The sequence below is a fragment of the Pogonomyrmex barbatus genome, unplaced genomic scaffold, assembly GCF_055798465.1.
Source record: "Pogonomyrmex barbatus isolate J1 unplaced genomic scaffold, ASM5579846v1 scaffold3, whole genome shotgun sequence".
In the NCBI taxonomy this organism is placed as follows: domain Eukaryota; kingdom Metazoa; phylum Arthropoda; class Insecta; order Hymenoptera; family Formicidae; genus Pogonomyrmex; species Pogonomyrmex barbatus.
The window spans coordinates 22,291,296-22,314,279 of record NW_028297127.1 but is presented as its reverse complement, the minus strand read 5'-3'; the positions used below and the strand labels follow the sequence as shown (position 1 = coordinate 22,314,279).

The window sequence follows — 22,984 nt, the reverse complement described above, 5'->3', positions numbered from 1 at the left end:
CCACCAAAATTTTTAATAATTTTACACAAATCTTTAGATTCACATCATCCAATTATTACAATCAAACAAAAAAATATTAATAACTAAAGTGAAAATGTTTGTGCGCTTTAATTACGACACGTAATTACATGTTATAAATTATTTTTTTATCGTAATAGCGGTTTAAAATTCGAATGTATTTTTCTTGTTTTTGATAATTTTATCTCGCATTTTTTAAAGCAATTTGTGGATATCTCCCGCATTCCTCGATATTTCTGTTTTCTTTGCCATACGGTATCGCGGAAGTAAGGTTGATACCGGGATTGCTTCACTTCCGAATACTTAAAAGGAAATGCTACGGAGAAAGAGAGAGAAAGAGAAAGGAAACAGTGTGTGTGTGTGTGTGTGTGTGTGTGTGTGTGTGTGTGTGTGTGTGTGTGTGTGTGTGTGTGTGTGTGTGTGTGTGTTTGTGTACATATACAACCACGTATAAATTTCCGCCCTCGGCTTGCAACTCGGCATCGAGTTTCATGCGAAACATCGCGAGATCCTTGAAACTCAAGACTCGGAGAGTGCCGACTTTAGCCGGCGACGTTTGTGTCAGAAAGAAAGAAATTTTTCTTTACCGCCGTTTATACACGTCGCTGGAATAACGCCAGGGATTTAACATTGCATTCTTCTGTATGATGTACGAACAATCGTTGTCATAGCTTTCGACGCTTAAACACCAAAGGTATTATACCGAAGATATAACCTGATATCGCTTCATTGCGACAGTAGGTCAGATATCAGAGACGGCCGTTGCATATTTTAAAGCATTTCTTGGATAGCGTAATTACAAGTCCGCATGCAAAAAACGTGGCATGGCAACGTGAAGGACGCGCAATCGAATAAATAATAGACAGTTGAATCATTAGGTCGATGTAAGGCTCGCGAGACTTTGTCTAGAGGTATAATCAGAGGCGACGGGAGTCTTAAATTTATGGTCGTGATAAACGTGAATGCAGAGCCCGTGGCATGTCGGTATACTGTTTTCACGAAAGCGCATTTTATTACAGTATATTTTAGAAAAAAAAAAAAAGATTGCAAGATGAGTTGGTGGAAAAGAGGCTTACCGTGCAAAATGGGCATTGTTAGTTATCTAGTATTGAAGATAAAGATGAAAGGCGCGAACGTCACGACTTCCCATCACAATTGCTAATCACTACTCAAGATTGTGCAAATTTATGTGCATTAATGGACGTCGACATTATTCCTCTTATAGATAGTTAAATCATTAGAGATACGAGCAATGCGACATCTGTTCGCAAATCGTTGTTTATTTCCGACTCGTTAATTAAAAGTCTAATTAGTACCACGTCAATTAATGAGAATTCCACTTTTGCCGGGCTCTACATGACCGTTCGCGCAGAAAAAGGAAAACGTCGACGACGTTTTCGTGGCACTACGTGACGACGAGCAATTAGAGACTTCTCGTGACCTCCTTTTTTGTCATTATTTATTTATACGATGTAATGTACAATTTTTCGAGCAGGAGAGATTCGCAACTACAGCGAATTTTTAATCTCTTAACAAACATAAAATAAAATATAAAACGCAAAACAAACTAAAAAAATTATAACATTTTGAAATTTTTTGGAAGTAATTTTTTAATTCACTAATTCATTAATTTTTATTAAATCATTAGAAAAAATGAATTGTTGTTTTGCTAATTATATTATTTTAAATTATTAATTATTATTTAAATGTTTCTCATTGAATTTTTTTATCTTTTGCTAAACCTTTTGCTTTAATTATATATAGCAAACGCTAGGATAGAAACTTTTTCTAGAAGCAAATTTGGTGGAGTGGTTGTTCTATCGATTATGCATTGATATTAGCGAGTTCGTCTCCGTTGGCAGCTTCAGGAGGCAATTAATCGAATTACCTTTGGTACCGTAAAGTAACGAAGCCGAAAGGACTATATATAGTGTGTGACCCCATTAATAGTTGCTTCCGAGAAGTTAGATACGTTCACAGTAAGGAAGAATAAATTTTGGCGGTTACGAAGCTGGCGAAGTTTCTCCTTCGAATTGTTTTATAGCACCCGACGGACTTAAACGGTTTCTACAGCTTAGGATTATGCTTATTACATCTTTTCCATTCACATCCTTTTTCCATCCTTGAGGCGCAAAGCAATCACGCGTAAGTGTTTGCCACGCGTTAGCGATCGCAACGATGGAATCGATCCGCGTGTAATTTTATTAAGCGGTGTATTTTAGCGGGTTAGGTAACACACGTAATTAACGTTAACGGATCTATTTTCCCGAACCTGTTTAGCTGGCGCGTCGTTGACGTTAATTAGTGGTCGTGCAGGTTTCGTGCGGGTTAATTGTTAACAATAATACGCTCGTATACACGTGATAATCTAAAGTTCCGTTTTCGATGTTTCGACGACAGTGAACTATAATTTAGCGTTTGTTACTCGATGAGTTGATTACAACCACAGTATACAATATTTCGATGATTCTAAATTCATCTATTCCGTCTATTTCCGTAAAATCCACAAACTAATAATTACTGTAACGACCGTTTGACGCGGTATATCCCAAGATAAATACTGCAAACCACGAGTAGCTTCGAGCTTCATTCCGCAACATTTTTCTCGAGTCGACCGCACTCGGCTGTGCTGGCGTCGGTAAATTTCCTGTACGCAGACACGCTATCGCGATCTTTTTTTGCTTAGAATATCACGGCGTATATCACGAGATTCATTTTCTCGTCACATTGCTAAAGTATATCGGACAGATTTACAGTGTGACATAAATTATATCAATCTACTTGAGATATTTGTCACTGCGTCGACTGGCATCTGCCGAGCTGTCTATTTCTGCAATCTGTATCTTTGTACGAAGTAAGTCAAACATTTACCAAGACATTTTTTGGCAAGTTTATCAGAACAAATTTAATTTCTATTACGATCACGTGACAGCTGGATAGCGCGATATAAATTCGGTGTACGATCGTCGTTGGCTGCTTAACAGTCTCTGGACGGACAGGTGTGATATGGCGGCGATAAATATCGACAAGACATGCTCCATGTTACCGATTTCCACGCTGGATTGTCAAGGATTGTCGTCTCTTTTGACAGATTGCGACATTTACGAAATATTGGAACGCAAATTCGGCGGTAACTTTCGCCTTGTTGACTGGAGATTGGAGTCTCTCGATAAAACGAAAGGTTTTCTCGGACAATATTATCATCTTCATATTTTGGCGCAAATCGATGGAAAAACGCAAAGTTTAAGACTCTTCGCCAAAACTCCACCGCCGACTCACAGTCCGCAGTTTGAATTTCTGCAACGGTATGACACGTTCAACAAAGAAATCACCGTTTATACGGATCTGGTGCGACGGATGGGTGTGGGTGGATCTCCAAAGTGGATGGTAGAGTATTATTTTTGCAAACGAAACGTCATTATCGTCCTGGAGGATGCTTCGATAGATGGCTATGCCACGCCGAACAAATACGTGCCATTTGACGAGGAGCATTGCGTTTGGCTACTGAGGACTCTTTCGAGGCTCCACTCGAGGTCTCTGATACTGGACGAAAGACTTCGTCGGGAGGACGGTCGGACCATCTTCGATCTTTACGGACGACTGCTGAACGAGGTACTCTTTGTCGAGGGGGACGACAGATCGGAGAGAGCTCTCGCCTCCAGTATTACAGGCCTCTGCGCTATGATCGATTTCATGGAAGAACTCGACGATAAAGAAAAGGTCATTGTTAAGCGCCGATTCATCGAATGGTCTCGAAAAATTTCGCGATTGTTGGCACCATCGAAGGAACATAGAAACGTCCTCTGTCACCGCGACATTTGGGCAAATAATATAATGTTTCGGCACGACCTGGCCGGCAATACGAATGGCTGCTATATAATAGATTGGCAGTTTCTTTGTTATTGTCCTCCGGCAATCGATTTTACGTTCTGCTTGTATTTAAACACTAATCGAAGTACTAGAGATCGTCATTTTGACGTTTTCGCTAAGATTTATCACGATTCATTAGCTCGGGAACTGGCGGAGGAAGGTTTTGACATAGAAAATTGTCTATCCTGGATGGCATTTCAGAAAAGTTACGCCGAGGCGCGAAACATAGCGCTTATTTACGCCGCGCTTAATCTACAAGTAATGTTGCTGTCCAGTGAAACAACCGCGAAGTATTTCTGTACCGCGACCGACAAGCTCGAGCAAGTTTTGTACGGGGATGAACGAGCGGAACTCGTGTATTATCAATGCGAAAAGATGCCGGCATATAAGACGCGTATTTTTGAGATTCTGTGCGAAATCAAGGATCGTCTGCCTGATCATCTGCCGAGTCATGTGTAAATTACATAGAGTATGTGACGTATTCAGAAATGTGTCTCGATTGTATCTGTTTTACGATTTGTGATAAAAGTTTGGAATCGTGCCAGGTACAAGTCTGTCTTATTATTTACAGTTTTCACAATTGCGCAAGTTTCGAAAATGATGTTTTATCATTGAAACAAATGTGCGCGTTTGATTAGAATAAAAAATTTCTTGAATTATATATGTGAAATATCTTAAACTTATTAATATATAATGTGTGATTTTTTTTTTTTTTATTGATATTGGATTAATTAATTATGTATTGTATGTTAATTTTTATGTTGTACTTCAATATAAAAGAATATTTACACGACTTCTTAGTTACGATTAAAATGTATATCTTTCTATGAAAAATGTCTCGAGATAAGTAATGTGCGTCAAAAATGAAAGATCAAGTCTCGAGATAGTTTGGCATTAAGACGTGTATTGGACAGGTACAAAAATATTGGAATCTCTGCTTTTCAGTTATAATTGATGATGGAGAAACGTTTCTGATGCAAATCAGGACGTATAAAAGCTTTTTCATTTCAGGAATTTTATTTCGCTCATTTTTCAAACGCCATCATTACATCTCGTTTCCTCTTCTTGAGAGTTTCTTTTCAATTGCATATTTATTAGAATCGGTAAGATAAGTAAAATATATATAATATTTTTTGTTTAAATGTAATTTTTATTCCTATTTAATGAACAATATTAAATGACATATATTTAATTTATTTTAAAGAATAATGATTTTCTTCGTATAATTACTTATGCGGCTTTATTCGGTCATCTCAATCTTTATTACGCACAGTCGTCGGAAAAGCTAATTCTGCAGTTAAAACCGCTGTGTGACATGCAGCACTTTGCAAACTTAAACGAGACCATCATTCCGTGTTACGTCAAAGTAACTTTGTCATGGAAAGAAGAAGGGATTATGCTACGTAATAAACTTTAAATCAGTCAGCTAGAAAAGAAAGCGCGAGAAAAGGAAAGGAATGTCTTTATATAAGATATATTCATGTTATTGACGTTATACATTAATATCATATATTTATATACAATAAAAAGAGGAAGAACACAGATTTTATTTTAACCACTTTGTTAATTTATATATATATATATAAAAGAGTTGTATAAAATCTTATAGATTTTCTAAACATTTTATAGAATATTTATGAAAGGTTGTACAATTTTTGTATCGCATATAATAATTGAAACAAACATTCACTGCACATCTCCTTTTATACGATGTAATTTTTCAATAGCATTTGGAGTTGCACGACCAATGTATTCGCGAGATATCTTGGCGATAAAATAATGAAAAACGGCCGGACTTAATGACTCGTGACGTTATATCGAATTAAAGCGGAAATTCCTTTTATTGCCGGCTATTTAAAGCGCTCGTAATCACATTGAGACGTACTAATGATATACTTGCCGACGTAAACTGTCTCGACCGTCTACGGGATAGATATTTAGAGACTACAAATAGTTATTGCGTTGACTATAGTTTAATTGACTATATAGTCGTGATAACTTGCTGAGTACGGATTAAACTTGATCTACCTCGCTGATTTTCACTCGACGGCACGAAGCCGCCGCGTCTATCTAGAATAGTGTTATGATTTCATTACACACAGCAATGTGCATCTCCCTTTAACATTGTGACAAAGAATTCAATAATCTCTCTCTTCCATAATGCAAATCGTGGAAGTGTAGTAACTACTGCATCGTTTTGAATTTTATTATGAATTTTTATCACTTCTTTGTAATATCCATCTAAAATGGTAATTTTTTTCTGCGATATTTCTATCGATTTAAACAAATGATTTGAAAATGGCTGAATGAAAATATAGTTTGTTCGGAGCAACTGTAGAATGTTTATCACATCTGTTTAAACAACTGCTTTGAGAGCGGTAAACCGAGCGGTAAACGCTCCTGGTCGACAATCGTTCCGTCTGTTTGACGGAACTATAAAAGACGATACTGATGATCGTGTGAAACTTTCGACCGTTTCTGATACATATATATATGTATTCGTCTCTCGGAATACCAGGGTCGTGGACGCGCGCTGTTTATGCGAAATCCTGTGGCTCGTGGTGGCGAGAACGGAGAGCGCAGGCGTCCAGAGTCCTGTGGCGGCAAGCGAACTCCGATTTTCTCTAGTGTCGCGTCAACTGCCGCTGGAGAATCGTGTGCATCGCACCCTGCCGGCTGTGCTTAACAACCCCTTGCGTGGCTTTATCACGATCACTACTTTTCGTTAAAAGTTAAGTCTGAAATTAAAAAATACTTCCGAGGTGCGCCAAATTTACATTATACAGGTAATCGCGCTTACACGTGAACTATACTAAACGTTATCTTGATACGTTCTTCTCTAATGTGTACTGAAGCTTTTTTGCACCCATTGTTGCTTGCGTATGCTAGAATAAATGTACCTTGTAAAATTCGTAATTAATTCGAAATTATCCGAACCATCAATGTAACGATAATCGATTTATATCGATAGCAATTTCTTCCTCATCAGAATTCTCGATCAGATAAAAATTTTCGATTCACATATAAGGAATCGTGAATGAAAGTGCACGATCGAAAGGGCGACGAGCATAGTGCGTGCATTTTATAGAAACGTAATCGTTTAATGTGACTGGCGGGCGCGATCTCGCGTGGTGGCGATTTCGTTTGAAAAGCGTTCCCGAGCGCGTCCCATTTCCGGTCATCTGCCGTTCGAAAGCGTAACGTATTCACGAAGAAGTGTATCGATCATGAATTGGTGCAACGTACAAGTTTATGCGGATTTGGCCGACAAGTCGTCCGTACGTCGAGGAATGTTCGCATCGGACGCCAAAGCATGAGGGACGACGCATTGACGTAATGGTGAGCTCAATGATATTTTTGCGTCTAATTTATGCGTTATGTAAGTCGCGTTAATAAAGGTAAATATATATATATATATGGAAGACATAAATTAGAGATTTTACAAATGTTACTTTATTTATCGTATAAAACAAAATAAAAGAAAAATTGTTAACATTAGGTGTTGCATAAAGTGTTACAAAAACGTAGATGGAGAAATATGCTGTACAATTTACATAATACGAATTGCGCTATCGCGCAACCAAGTCATCTTCGCGTTGAAGGAGTTGACCTTCCATTGGAGTGCACGGAAGGATAGAAAATGGCGTGAGAGAGTTTCGAAGCCATCAGCCATTAATGGCACGTGTCGAGGCGCGCAATCTACATACCTAAGTATGTACATAGGCGACGCTGAGCACAATGGTGACCTGCGATTTCAGATTTTATATTATTCTGTTTCAACTCCGTATATGAGATCATTAGATGGTAAATCTGCGAGATTGATCGAACTAATTGTTCGATCGATGATGTGCAACGCATACAACGGAAAATTACTCGTACATTATTTGAGAGATAGTAAATTGCAACCTTTATATTTATAATAAAATTTCAACTATGCGCATAAAAGTGATTATACAACTAGAGATTTAATTTCAATTGGATATGTATATTATTAAAAAATTGATTTTCTTTAATTCAGAGATAAGAAGAGAAATTTAAGTTTTCCATTTCAAATAATTGTATAGTTAAAACACGTTCAATTTATTTATAAGAATTTTTTGAATTTTGGTAGTAAATGATTTTATCTGTTTACTATTAAAATATTGAAATATGCATCTTTTCTTTTCATAAATGCAGAATGTGTGTGTCAGATATGCTTTAATTATATTTTGAAGATTTTATAACGATATCTTTTAAAGAAAAACATTTAGATTTTAGTTCCGCATTATATTTTACGATGACAGTTACTTTGATTTTGTTATTCGTTAACGATTTAATAAAATAACACGCGTTTTCGATACTTTATTGCGGTGCACATATATATATAGCGTTGAATCGGCAAGTTTTAAGCTTTCAAAGCAAGAGATTCGGCCGTCAAGCAAATAGAGAATATCTCTCGCCGGCAATGATTTATTCGACGTTCGCAGAATGACAGCGGGTGACATTCGTGTTCACCCGACATGCGTGCGACGTATGCGTGTTCAAACACGTGACGGAGATCACCATGAGTCCCGACACTCGTTGCACGACTGACTTTACAAACATTGTGTGTATGGTACAAAATTCACAATCTGATATATATCTTTATAATTCTAAAATATCTTTGCTTTTCTAGTTTTTACATAAGTAAGTTTTTTTGAAAAATTTTAATTTATTTAAATCTGCTGTCCCTATTTTTCTCTCTTTTCTCTCTTTCTCTTCCGTTATATGTGTGTGTTTACAAATTTGCGAGTAATAAAATTTAAGATACACAAGATACTTTAATACCGTATCAATTAAATATTTTAAATTTGTTTCAAGTGATATTATTTAAAACCTAAAAAAAAAAAAAAACAAGACATTTTTCTGTTAGTTTGACATAGGCATTTATTTAGGATTGAACATAATTAAACGTGTAGAAATTATTTAATAATCCTAACCGCTTATCAGGTAAAGCTGTGTCAATTTACCCCGATGTCTCGTATCCACGAGCAGGTTACGTGACGCATTAGACTTCATACACATATAGAACATATGCATGCCTGGTTCGAGATAAACCTAGCTGCGAGCTAATGGCATTAAAATGTCTCGCGACTAATTCCCTTTTGGATGTGTATGGCATAACTGTATTTCAATTCAGATATATATATATATATATATATATATATATATATATATATATATATATACGTAGTTCGACCTTACGAAGTGAGAGAACGGAACGCGACGAGTAAAACAGTTGCAACACTCGAAATCGCGAATGTCACTTTTACAAACTGCGAGATTTTATTTACACTTCCATGCGTGTAGTCTGGCAGTCTCATACGGAGATTGCATTATCACTCATGTTGACGCGTGTAAAACCGATTTCGCTGGGATGCACGTTCCGAAGCATTGCACGTGCATTTATGACCCTCGTACGCGCTGCGAGCATCAGAACGATATACGTTTCTTGGAGACACATGCATTTGATTCGCACGAGATTATGGAACGAAGTTATGGACCTTCCCAACTTGCCAATTCTAGTTTCGTAAGAAATTAACAAATTAACAAGACAAAATAATAAAGATAAGAGCAGCCGTAATGCTAGTGTTCTATTTCAGATGTATACGTGAGTAGTCTGATTTGACGAATTGAGAGGATGAAATGAATAAATGTGACAAATAAAACAGCCGCAATATCGCGATGTCGGTTGAACGAATTATTCTATAATATATTATTTCATAATAAAACGCCGTCTTTTATACTTGTAAATTGTGAGATTTTCTTATACTTATTATTTTCTTATACTTATGTTTCTTTGAATTGTAATCGCTAAATTCACTTGATGTTGTCTACAATGCGGCACAATATTTGGAAAGCTAAATTTACATGTAAGGTGAATCGCTTGTAGTCGCTTTGGGATCACTATCTAGACGATTGATCCCTTGAGAGAGATCTCGAGATGACATGTATATCTCTTGCGATGGGACGTCATGCAATTAGACGTATATAGTTACATACGTGGTCATATCGGTAAACTCTCGAAACCAACGCTGGATGGTTCGTACGTGGATGCGTTAGCGCGATTCGGTTTGAAGCCGTAAATTAACGGTAGTGGCAATTCGCTATGACAAAATCTCTGTGAAATATTTCGTCGTACGCAGTCGCACCGACCGATTGGCAATTTGAGTGGAATTTTTTTTTCGCCGATGGATATTTCATGAGCCATATTTTAAATTTGTTTTCGCGCACCAGAGCCAGTAACTATTACGAAACGATATGTCACCTCGAACTCGAGTAACGGTCGTGTAACATGGAGAGATTATCAAATTCCTCGATCTAACGCAAAATTAGCATCTTGATGAAGTTAGGAATGCAAATTATTTTCCTTGGCGAGTTAGGGCTTTGAAGTTACACGATTTGCCGTTTAGAACTACTACAGCGAATAGCGTACGTAACGATATTGTACATAATGATAAAGTTCGCTCTTTCCATTTGTGCTCGAGCCTTCAATATTCTCAGCAGAGCGGGCGAGAACCGCCGTTGATATCTTTCGCAATATTTCACCATTAGGAGTCTTTCTCGGGAAAACGATGGCATTTTCGAGTCGTCATAAAAGTGTGGGGCACGCCACGATAAAAAATGACGCTTCTAAATCACGCTTTAGCCAAGATTGAATTTGGCCAAAGGAGCAAAGGAAATTAAAATCTCCTCTTTGATCTACGCTTTAAGCGTAGTTTCGTTCAATAAAGGATTTCGTGATTTTCGACAGTAACTTAGACGTAATAGCCTGGTAACGCCCGTTCAGCGGTCGTATGGACGTATGGAAAGTGCTATTTGCGAACTATGAAAACGAATAGCTTGTAAAGTAATCGTCGTTTATCGACGCGCTACTGAGACACGCTGGAATAGTAGGCATGTGTACCATCCGGTGTGCATGTAATATTTACCGCGATACGACGAGCGGTGCTGGAATATAGCGACAGCATAACAACCAGGGATCGATATGTAACAGCTTTTTCTTACGGCTTCAATCTTACATTCCACATGCACGGTATGGGCGAGATGCATGCATATTCGTGAATAAGAAGGAAGAAAAATAATTGAATAAAAGTAAAAAAATTAATGTTACGCACATAGTCACGAGTGCAAAGTGTTTCTTCTTTTGATTTGTATATTTTACGATGTAAATTTTTGTATATATGTTATATATGTATACGTAAATGTCGGTCCACAATAAGTATTTAATCTTTAAGTCGTAAGAAATTGACCAATCATAGTCGATTATTCTTTTCATATTCGATTATAATTGGTCAATTTCTTACTTCTTAAAACTTAAATCACCTATTGTGGACACTAACTAATTAATAAGTTAAAACCATAAAGGATACATTGACGGAACGACCAACGAGCACGCACGCACGCACGCACGCACGCACGCGTCGTCGCGCGATTTGTTATATCCGCGAATTATCGTGGTGAAAGTTGAGATAAAGACGCGTGTATTGTTTCGATTCTGCGTTCCGGCCAAGTTTTCGCGATAAAGTTAATAAATGGTTCGTGGTTCCTAACTTCACTTATCACGTCGTTCTGGTTTAATCAGTAAGTTCATTCGTTATCCATCATTGTAGCTAGTTGTACCGAACATGTTGTGACTTTTAACGCGATAACGAAAGATCGACACTCGCATGTTCTACATGCGTTTGAAATGTACAAAATTGATTTGTGCAAAAAAGAATTTACGAAGCTATGTTTATTTAATGGTAGTCCGTGATATTGGACGGTATCGGTATCCATTGATATTGTGTAACTAATAAATAATTGGCGGAAGTAAAATATCCAATAAAATTGGACATATAATATTGTAATGTTCGTATCTGTTCGTGTGAGATGGCATGCGCATTGTTTCAAAGATGAAACTAATACACAGATAGAAAAGTGGGAGAGGTTTGACGTAACAGTTGTGCGAATACAGAACAACAACGTGTCATTCGTGAAGAGGAATGCTTTCGATATTTTGATACTACCAACCAATATACTCTCCGCGTGCCGGATATTTTTATCCTATCTATATTCCATCTTTGATATTCCATCTATATTCTATCTTTATACACACATATTATATCTTTATAACATATCGATAGGTTTCACTTCCATTAAAGATATCAAATAATAATGTTAACACCTTTTACAGCTTATTTTTTTTTGTAATTAAAAAAGTGTGTATGACACACATTTTTTATTACATGTACATATCTAGTAAAGGAGTCAATTTTTCCTTTTTACTTTTCTTATTTGATACGTATAAATATTAATTAAAATTACAGCGTTACACCGCTTAAGCAACGAACAAAAAAACATATGTTTTTTGGCTATAAAAATATTAACAATGAAAATATTAGAATGAAAATCTTTCTGTTCTCAAAAGCTTTATCTGTCTAATTATATATATATATATATATATATATATATATATATATCGCAAATGTATCTAGCCGAATAGATATTAATTTAGTAGTATGATATGAGTGCGGAATGCGCGAGTATCCGCCGCGAACACGACAATATAATATATTAATTTCAAAAGTATATTTAATTACATGCGAGAGAATATGGTCTCTTATATATCATTAATATATTATTTTTATTTGACAATTGAGATTGTATCAATAAGATAAGAATATATTAAACTATAGTCATACGGTATACTGAAAGCTCATATTCGTAAACATGCTTTTAAAATTAACGATTGCGTGCGGCGTATCTAGAAAGCAGGACGTAATTTGAGAAAAAACATATTTATGTTTGAACTAAATATGGATCGCGACTCGACATGTAGGACAGTAGGTCGTGACTACACGCATCTGTTTCTAGAAAATTTTATTTTAATTCTAAAATATTCTTGCAGTTTATTTTTTATTTATTTTTTTACAATTTGATGTAATTAATTCTGCCTATTAAGACATTAGCGATTGATGTTGCTGAAGTAGAGCTTTTAATTAAATAACGTCCTAAGATTATGCTTATTACGAAAGCTAACTTTTCATAATTCATGGGATTAAAACGCGCATATTTGATATAAACGGAATAATAAACAGATTCTTTGACATTACATATTTTATGTATGTAACACACACACACATATATATATATATATATATATATATATATATATATATATATATATATATGGAATAATCATACAGATGCTTTGTTCGCTAGTCATTAGGGTTTTGTACACGATCTTCGTGAATACGATACATCTCTGCAGTGTCATGATTTCCTCCTCCGATTATTCCATTTGAATCACAGATACGAGCGTTCCACTCAATAGCTCGTGAGAGCGGGATAGATTACACGGTAGGAGCTACAAGTACCAGATTCTATATACCGCCTCAAGACGCGTATATGCATATGGAAACGCTATGGAGCGGTGTGAAATCTCCTTACGTTAAGCTATACTTGCTGCCAAAACTAACATGTCCAAAACACGTACGCGAAGTTATCGTTATCATATATGTAGCTACATTTTAGCCGTCATACTATTTCCATATATTATCAGGTTTATTTGTTTTTACAAAGGATATCTCATATAATCATTTGTACAATGTTTTATAACGTATTTTGTATTCTAATTAGAGTCAAAAATTCTTGTCGAGGTCAGAGTTTCCGAATTATAGGTATAGCGATTAATTGTTGGTCAGTGTTATCGCATATATACACACATACATTCATATACGCTTGCCGATTTGTTATCGCATCAATGATTTTGTTGTTTTGATATCTTTCAATTTCTTATGAAGCTATATGAAAGTAATATTTACATTATAACAATTAGCAGGTAATTATAAATTTACATATAAGTGCTAATTATATACAAATTATTTAATAAACCTTTGCATTAATAAACATTTTAATAATGGGTTTTAACTTTTCACAGTTTTTCAGATTTATTCGTGTTTGATAGTTTAATTTTATATATAAATTTTATATACAATGTTTTATATTATTTGAGAAATTAATTAGTTATATGTCAATTACATTATTAAAACGCCTAATATTGAAATAATATTCTTAATGTGTATTTTATATTAAAAATTATCTGAGCAGTAAAAACGTATAATAGATCGTTACGCGTATAAGTTTCAGTATGAGATACGAGTGTGCGAATGTTATGCGATCAATTTTAATAATTTATAACTTGAAAACAATTATGCTATTGTTATTTTTCTATTAGAATTTTTTATTTTAATTAATCTGTAGTATATACTATTAAAATATTGAATTGAAATTTATTTTATTGTAATGGTGAGATACTCTGTAAATAATTCTTGCATATAACATTGGTTACACGTTTTGTATATATCTCTCGAAGTAAAATATCTTTTCGAATATTGTGTATGATATGTATAAGCATGATTGTAGTCTATATAAATTTTATCTCTTTGTCTTTTAAGAGATTGTCGATTGTTTTGTCTCTGTGACTTGATTTCTTTCAAGACATGTCTCTGATCCTTTGTATATTTGAGCATATATATACATATATATATATATGTACATGCAACAAGATTCATACGATATAGAGAGATGGCATTTTCTCGCCCTATATCACTGGTGGTGTCATAGAGGACCAAATATGTATGAAGGATACCTATGAAACCATCGTAGAATATATGGCAACCTCTTGTCTCGAGTATGCGGTATATAGCTTTACGGTTAAAGAACGCATGGTTAAAGTATGATTACTAAAGTATAGAGCGGTCAAAAAGAGATGGAGAGATTTGCGTGTCAATTGTTGCATAGAAAATCGAGTATCAACGAGAATGACTTTTATGTAAATTAAATAATATTTATTATCGCAAATTATTGATTAATAATGTCTTAAAAATCGTGATTTATCGTATAAATAAATATTAAAATGATGGTTTCATAATCTAATTTCAAGGCATTTTCATAGTTTAAATGGAAGCTTATGTATTTTACATGAGTTTAATGAATATTAATGGCGTTTTTTTCACAAAGACTGGTATTTACCGGTGAGAGTATGTACTATTGCATGATCTTTGAGTTCTCCCTTTCCAAATACTTTCATAGTTATGCCGAAGTTATATCGAACTATGCGACTATACGAGGTGATGGCTGCGCATCTTCGAATCTCGTTATCCGTACTTCCGCTCCGATGTTAGTTCCATTCCAAATAACTTGGCGGTACGCTTCAGTGATCAAGCCGATAATGCTTCGGAAGTGTTGCGTTTTCGTTAGTTTGTAGCTCGTAGAGAATTAACACCATTCGAAAAATTCTTCTTAATATAATTCGCATATCCGATCCTTCCGTAATTAGCCAAGTTGTATAAAAGGTAAATGGTTTTATATTCGTGAAAAGAAGAATTACCTTTGGAAAAGGATTGAAATTCTGTTTGCGAGAAGAGATGTTCATCATATTTATGCCAAAGTTACAACGATGACGGACGATTTAATATCGCTGGCTACCACTCGGCGAACGACAGGCAGGCCGAGATCAGAAAAGATCGTCGGTCGTAAATGGATGTCTTGTGTTGTGGAATAACGAGGAAAAGAATGTGAGAAAAGAGGAAGTAAGGTCGTATTAGAGAAGATGCCCCGACATGGTGGATTCCACGGTATAGCTGGTCCGCCGCCACCGCCGATGCCAACGGCCAAACTCGAAGCGAATCGATGGTTGCTACCTTCGCCTTCGTGAACCGGCTCGACCATAAATCACGCCGCAATATGTCGGTATCCCTCCAAAATGGCCTTGAATATTCGGTAGCTGTCGAACGGCGTCAGGATAGAGAGCGACAAGACGCGGAACCAAATGGAGATAGCAGTCGGGAGAAGATCCTGACGGGAGAGGATCGCGTTAGCCTCGGTTTACTCCGCTGGAATCGATCATTTACAGCAGCGTGTACTCTTAATGGATCGGTTTCTGTTTGTTGTAGATTGTCTACGCAAATCTGTTCATCCTCGATAGGGCGCTTCTGTTATGCAAATGAAGTAATAGATTGGTATACGCCATCAAGTTCGGCAGCTCCGATATATCTTTAGCAAGGGGATAGTAGACAATAATATGAAGAGCCTTATATATAAGAGCTCTTGGCAAATTATACGATTTTAATTTAGTATTTTTATTTTTCTCTTTTTACAATCGATTTAAATGGTACGTGTAAAAAAGAGGTAGCTTAAGGTAACATTTCGGCGAGTCTGATTGATTATTTATTAATTAGCTCTTAGACAAATTCAAAAACAGGAGAGCTCGGAGAGAGAAGACAATTTATACTTGAAACGGAATGAAATTTTCATGTGTCCGTTATAAATGGAGAACCCGTAATACCCCTATTTACGTCCATTTTCGACACTCCGAGATATTCTGTCGCAGGCAAATTATCGGGACCGAACGCGATTATACGCGAGGTTCTGCAAAACCGCGCATCCCGAACTACTGGTCATAATAAATCAATCGTTTTTATAGTCCGATGTATTTGGCGTGGAGCTCAAGCCACGAATCCCACTAACGCCGCCCACTTGGCACATTGCCATTTTGACTAGAATGCCCGTTTCAGCAATGACAAAATATGCGTTATTAGTGCCATTGAGAACGTGTGTAATACTTTTTGTAAATAATCGCATTCTTTCTGCAATCGATTCGATGTGATAAAATCGTCTCCACAAACTCTTGAAAGTAACTTGAAGCGTGCACGCGAGGGGTTGGAAATATTAATTCGAGCGAGTAAATCGCTCTCTCCGTTAACACGCAATCGTTATATTTCGCACAAATTTAGATTATTCAAAGATTACGTTTTCATCATGATTTACATTTTATTGTAATATTTAAGTGTATATTATACACTTGATACTATCTTCTTTAGTCATTTTGGATTCATTACACACATTAATAGAAATTTACTTCCAATAGCAAGATCACTCAACTTGAATCGGGAGCACATTCGCTTCCAAACTGAACGTTCGATGTACGCGTTTGACTGGCTAGCTAAACAACGTGTTTACCAGCAATTGACAACGCTAACCTCTTCGTGGCATGTTAGCCCTGATTGCAAAGCACCACGCGACTCGGGTTACAACGTTCCCACCAATCGACCGCAGCGATAATTACTTTTTGCATTTACATGCGAAATTCCAATCGGTGAGCTATCTTCAAAAATGCTCGTTAAGGCGAGATATGAAAAATGGAGTTTCCGTTAGAGCGTTAGCGCTTTTCAAAATTCAAAAAAGCAACATATGGATTTTAAAAGTTCGCTAGTTTTGTTTATCCCTGTGAAAACTCAATTTTCTCTTCCATTGGAAATGACGTGATGTTTATCGAATGACCGAGTCGGATGAACATTGAAACGCAGTCATGCATACATTACTGAAACTTGTTCGATTTTCGTAATTCTATCCATTATTTAAAAAAAAATAGCTTTACTTTTATCAAATAATTTATTTCCAACTGAGTTTTTCTCTTTTAATGAGATTTATTTCATTTATTTTTCTTTCTTCATTTTTCTAATTCCTTTGATATTTTTATAAAATAGAACATTCGAGGCGTGCAATCTAAATTTAGGTAAAAAGTAACGTTATCCTCCGTAGTTTGTATGCATTGAATGCACAAATTATAGACTACATCTAACAAGTGGATAGAAAATCGATTTGCAGAGTTCTAATATTTCGGTGGAATCTCGTTGCATTCGGTGCAAGTTCTGTTCCCATGCGTACGGCACAGAACGCATTTATCGAATGGTCGAGTATCTCTATCGATCCATGTGTCGCGGGAGCGTTTATTAACAACGAACCGCTCTTATCGAAACTGAACGTTGAGCCGCTCGTGAAACATGATACTCACGGGAAAAGATAATTCGCCACCCGTTTTCGTCGGAAATAAGAAGCCGGATGACAGCGAAGATTTATGGCCCACCGTTTAAGGTCCAGTTCTTCTTCCTTAAACTTTTCCATTTCGCGCATACTGCCACGCATCGCTCGGGAACCTAGCACGTTTTCGATTTTTAATCTACAAGTAATCGCGATAAATCCCCAACATCCGGGCAAAAAAATCACATACTTTTTATATGGAAAGGAACACAGGAGAGAGAGAGAGAGAGAGAGAGAGAGAGAGAGAGAGAGAGAGAGAGAGAGAGAGAGCGCCATTTTGAAACAATTTCTAATTAGTTCATCAGATAATATGCACGTACATAATTGTGCGATTATAAATGCACACCTGCCTACAGAAACAGTAATATCTCTCTCAACAAACTTTCAATAAGCAACCGTTTAAAGATGTTTTATATCTGATCTCGTTAAAATTCTCTACAAATGAATTTACAAATAAATTTGCTTTCCTTAAAGCTGATATGTTAATCTCGCACATACGAGAGACTCGGGAAACAAATTTTTCTGCGTGTCCGGATGTGCGGACCGTGTTCTCGACTCCGAGATTTTCCATTAACCATGATGGAATTGGATTCGCGCGGATTTGCGAAATGGAAAATGCGTTCGAAAGGCTAAATAAATCTGGTATAAATCTGACGTCATAGAGCCGCGAATTGCGAATCTGCAAGGGGGTTGGAGGCAGCAAAGGACTATCAGCAACGGTTGTTGCCTGATAGAGTAGAGAAAAAAAAAAAAACTCGTGATTTCACCGAATTTATCTTACAGATTTTTACTAGTCCCGCGAGAAGTTGCAGAATCGAATAGAGCGATGACGGCACTAAAAGCTCGAAATTTTTCATTTGGCGATATCGGGGCGAGAGTTAGCGGCGTTCTGCTTTCCTCTCCAAAGGGAAAAGATAACGTTATATCGAAGTTCGCGGATGGACCGAGCGATTGGAACGACTCGAAAGAGGCGGGACGCTGAAAGTTTTCAGTCCAATTAAATTTTTCTCTTGTTTTTTTTTTTTCTTTCGGAGATCGAGCGAATGAGATCTTTCCGCTTACGTGGATCGATTGAAAACAAGTTTTTCTAATTTTCAAGGATGATCGAATGTTTGTCCGAGGCCCACTATTCTGTGTTTCTTTTTTCCTCTATGTTTGGAAACGCCAGTCGCGAAACATATGCTTCGTTTACCATATCGTAGATTGACATTTCGCGACAGTTCAGTATATAAATCAGCAGCGATCGATGATGGATAGGAATTGTGTGTATGCATTCGTCATTCGTCATTCGTTGTATCTCGTAGATAAGCAAAGAGTCCTCGAGATTCATTCGTACACATATAGGAAACGATGATATTTTAGATAGCAATATAGCATTTATCTCTCGTATAAGTGTAATAAATTGTCTGTGATTCATGAGATTTACGAAACGCAATTTTGATAGTAACAATAATATACGAGAAGTGTATAATCTCGACGCTCCGAGCTTTGCTTTACATTACTAGATTACTATTTTATTCTAATATTATGACACATGTTTGTTACATATTAAGTAGCGTGTTAATAAAGTTAGGTAAATAAAAATATTTCTTAATTTTTCCTCCTCCTAGTTTTATATATTTTAAGTTTACTCGTACAGTAATATGACGGATAAGTACACGAATGAATACACCATAGGCCATAGCGTGCGTTCGTAGCGTGCATTTGTTGAGAGTCAAATTTCCAAATAGGCATACTCTCTTTGTCCCGGCACTCGGTACTCCGCAGATTTGCTCTCGTAGGAACGTAACGCTTCTCACAGAATACGTGGAATGAGAAGACTAAGGCGTTTCCTCGCTGGCAAACTCCGCGCGTTCGTTTTTGGTCTGTATAGCTGCGGCGGGTCATTGGTCTAACGGGCTAAAAACTTGCCGAAGAGAAATTCAGCGAAGCATGCAGGATTTCCTTTTTAGAAAGATACAGGGTGTATCTTTCTATCTGGCATGGGTCGACTGGGCGATCTACGTTCGATCGTAAGATAGGTGTTCGTTTCTTTCGTTCTGTCCAGTACCGGTTTGACTGGATTATGTGATACGGCCGATTCCCTCGATTTAATTGATTCAGGATTAATGGTACATGGCGTCTTTGAAATGATCTTTTGTAATATATATTATAAAAAAGTAGCATTTATTGCCATTTGGATAATTGCTAGCATAATAATTTTCTTTGGTAGTATATCGATTCCATTCCTCATTCGGCAAATATGCTTGCATCGATTAACGTGTATCTTTTACACGGAGCGCTTTTACGATAATTGTTATGATAACAGCCGAGTCTCTGCTTGTTGTTTCGATAGGAATTTTACGTTGGGAGTATCAGCACCGACGTCTTATGCAAATTAACGCGATTCCAACTTAATAGACCCGTGATACCAATTATGCCAACGTTGTTCTATCTTCCAACCATCTCTGTTTCACAAACACGTTCAGCCATTTTAGATAGTTACAATTGCTTTGATTTGGCGTGCATGAAACTCATACCGAATGCAATTTGATAATACGGTAAGATTGGTAATGTGTAGGATATTGATTTAAATGTCTCTTGCGTTTTTTTGAACGAAATTTCTTTTAATTTGGATTTTTAATTAATCACGTATCAGATATATCGAGCAAATTGCGCACGATGTAAAAGTTGTAAAAGTTTTGTCTTTTACAGAATTAAAAATAATAAATAAAATTTATATGACGATATATTTTATTTTTTACTTTTTCTAGACAACTTTAAATTAAAATAATAAGAGATGCAAAGATAACAAAGAAGAATTTTATATCTGTTATAATTACAGCAATGTATAGCGATCTAATTAGAAAGAGAGAGGGGAGAGAGAGAGAGAGAGAGATTGTGATATATGGTATTTTTGTTAAAAAAACTATAATTCACTAAGACAAAACAATCGTACGCGCAGCTTGTTCAAGGTAAGATAAGGCGGAATAGGCGTTTACAGGAAGATGTTAAGGCGGAAACGTGACTCGTTTAGCGCGGCGCGGCAAACGATTACACCACACGTAAGTTGGCGGTAAACCGGAATTCGGTGGAGTGCCGAATCTCGTAGGAGAGATCTCGCCTCGCGGCGGACGAGGCTTCGGCAGAAATGCGTGGCCGCATTCCCCATCTGCGAACTACCCCATTAACGGCCGTTCGCGCTGCGACGCCACCCGGCCCGCCGAGGCTCAAAGCGGAGGACATATAGCGCTTTATTGACGGCGATTTCACCCTGTCGCATAAATCCGCAGGTTTACGATGTTAATTCAACTTTTACGGAGGCGAGATCGCGAGCGTGACAATTTTCCATCTGGCAAACCCCGTTATGCGCTTAGATAGGAGAACACGAATCGGAAAAATAGCGCCGAGCGTTCGTTTCTGATTCGACAACATACATTATGTATGATTAAAGCTTATATTTATGGTCGCATTTCTCCTGATAAATTCAGTTTTAAAAACTAACTTTAGAAACTAATTTTTGAAAGCAATATGGTTTACATAATTGAATAGATGTACATAATTGAAATTTTAGAAACCGAGTTTAGTAACCGAGTTGAGAGAAGATTATATTATTAGTTAATTTAAATTTTAAATATTGTATATAATAATAATTTAATTTAATTTAAAAAATACAATTACAATACTTACAATTACAACTTACTAAATTCTTTTTTTAACTTCTTATTTAATTCCGACAGTTTTAAAGGCAATGATGATTATAAATCGAATAAAAATTGTGACATGAATAAAATTTGTCTCCTCTATGTTTATTTCAGATCGATTTTTATCGCGATATGTGTGTGACAGTCTGAACGTTAACAGATGCATCACATAAAATGTATGACTATTAAGCGCGAGAATGGGATTATTATTGTAAGTGAACGTGCTCATAAATGTCACGTAATTCGCAATGCAATTTGCTGGCGCCGTAGAACGTCAACGAAATTATTAATCGAATCGCCTTTCTGACCGTATGAATTTTGAAGTAACAATGCGTTCGTAATATCCGCGTGTCGTAATGTTCGCTTTTGTTCATGTAATCCCTAGCTTGAGAACGGGGATTATAGCGTATACATAGTAATAACTTGCCGAATTATATGCTGTCAAATTCTAATTTATAGCCACATATAATAAATTAATAACTACAAGAAATTTATTGCAAAATATAATAAGCAATAGCAAAAATATATGAATCTCATTTGCTATTGTGTTATTACGATGTTAATCGCTATTACATTCCAATTTACATTCCTTTCGTAATCGTATTTATTTCATTAACTCAAAATGTTTATCGTCCGATTGTATAGTAAATTTATAAAACATACAATTCCCCTACAAATAAATTTGGAAACGGATGATAGCGTATTTGCGGTTACGTCGATGGTAATTTGTGAAATGGATTGCAGTAAATTAACGGGTATGTGAAACGGGAATTAATTAATATCGTACTTTCAGTCAAATCAATTCATACACCGTTTCGAAACTAAGTTATACGTATTATATAGACATGTATATAGTGTATTCAAATTGATTTAAGTTAATAAATGATAGTTGTGCTATTTATTTAAATAGCATTTTGTGTTAAATATTGTGTTAAATATTTATGTATTGTGCGATATATGTACAAGAATGGTTTAGAACCACTTTTTGAAGCGGTAATAATGTATGTCCGAAACATTTTGCTTCGCCCTTTAATCAAACTTTATCATTATATAGTGATGAAAAGTTTTTTATATAAATCCGAAAATTTATAATGAATTTATTATTCTTTGTTGAATTTTACATGCTACGTGTGATGTTTCTTAAATATTATCGTAGTAGTTCTATCATTGTGACTGTACATTTTGATTTTAATCTCAAATAATGAATCACTGTGATATAAAATGAATGTGTAGTAAGATAAATGTGGTTACATATAAATCGAGTTGCGCTTAAGTAAGACGATATTTAAGTCGGTTAAGCTACTTTATCAAAGTTCTTTGCGTCGAATAAATTGAAACTACAAGTCTGCCCGATCATCTGAATCCAATAAAGAATAAATTTATGTAAGATTTTCTAGCGAATATATCGATACACGTAAAATGTAGTTACATATGAATTTAAAACCAAATTTTTGCAACACTATATTTTAATTAAGATCATATATTAGTTTTAATTAATTGATTGACGCATTGCTGCAAGATGAATCAAA

The 22,984-nt window shown here is 36.0% G+C and overlaps 2 protein-coding genes across 3 annotated transcripts in view; both read left to right on the top strand.

Annotated features, from left to right (window-relative positions):
• Positions 1-22,984, top strand: part of Sol1 (CUB domain-containing protein Sol1) — a 233,314-nt gene that overhangs the window by 1,304 nt on the left and 209,026 nt on the right. The window contains exon 1 of one of the 2 annotated variants that reach the window (XM_011645905.2): positions 6,511-7,227. The exons of the other annotated variant lie outside the window; for it this stretch is intronic. Coding sequence (XP_011644207.2) covers positions 7,141-7,227 — 87 coding nt within the window. The 5' untranslated portion in view covers positions 6,511-7,140. Of the gene's footprint in view, positions 1-6,510; positions 7,228-22,984 lie in introns of those variants that run through there. 2 annotated transcript variants of the gene reach the window in all.
• Positions 2,929-5,581, top strand: LOC105431622 (uncharacterized). The gene has a single exon (XM_011645904.2). It carries the CDS (start codon positions 3,025-3,027, stop codon positions 4,345-4,347), a length of 1,323 nt encoding a protein of 440 aa, XP_011644206.2. The 5' UTR covers positions 2,929-3,024; the 3' UTR covers positions 4,348-5,581.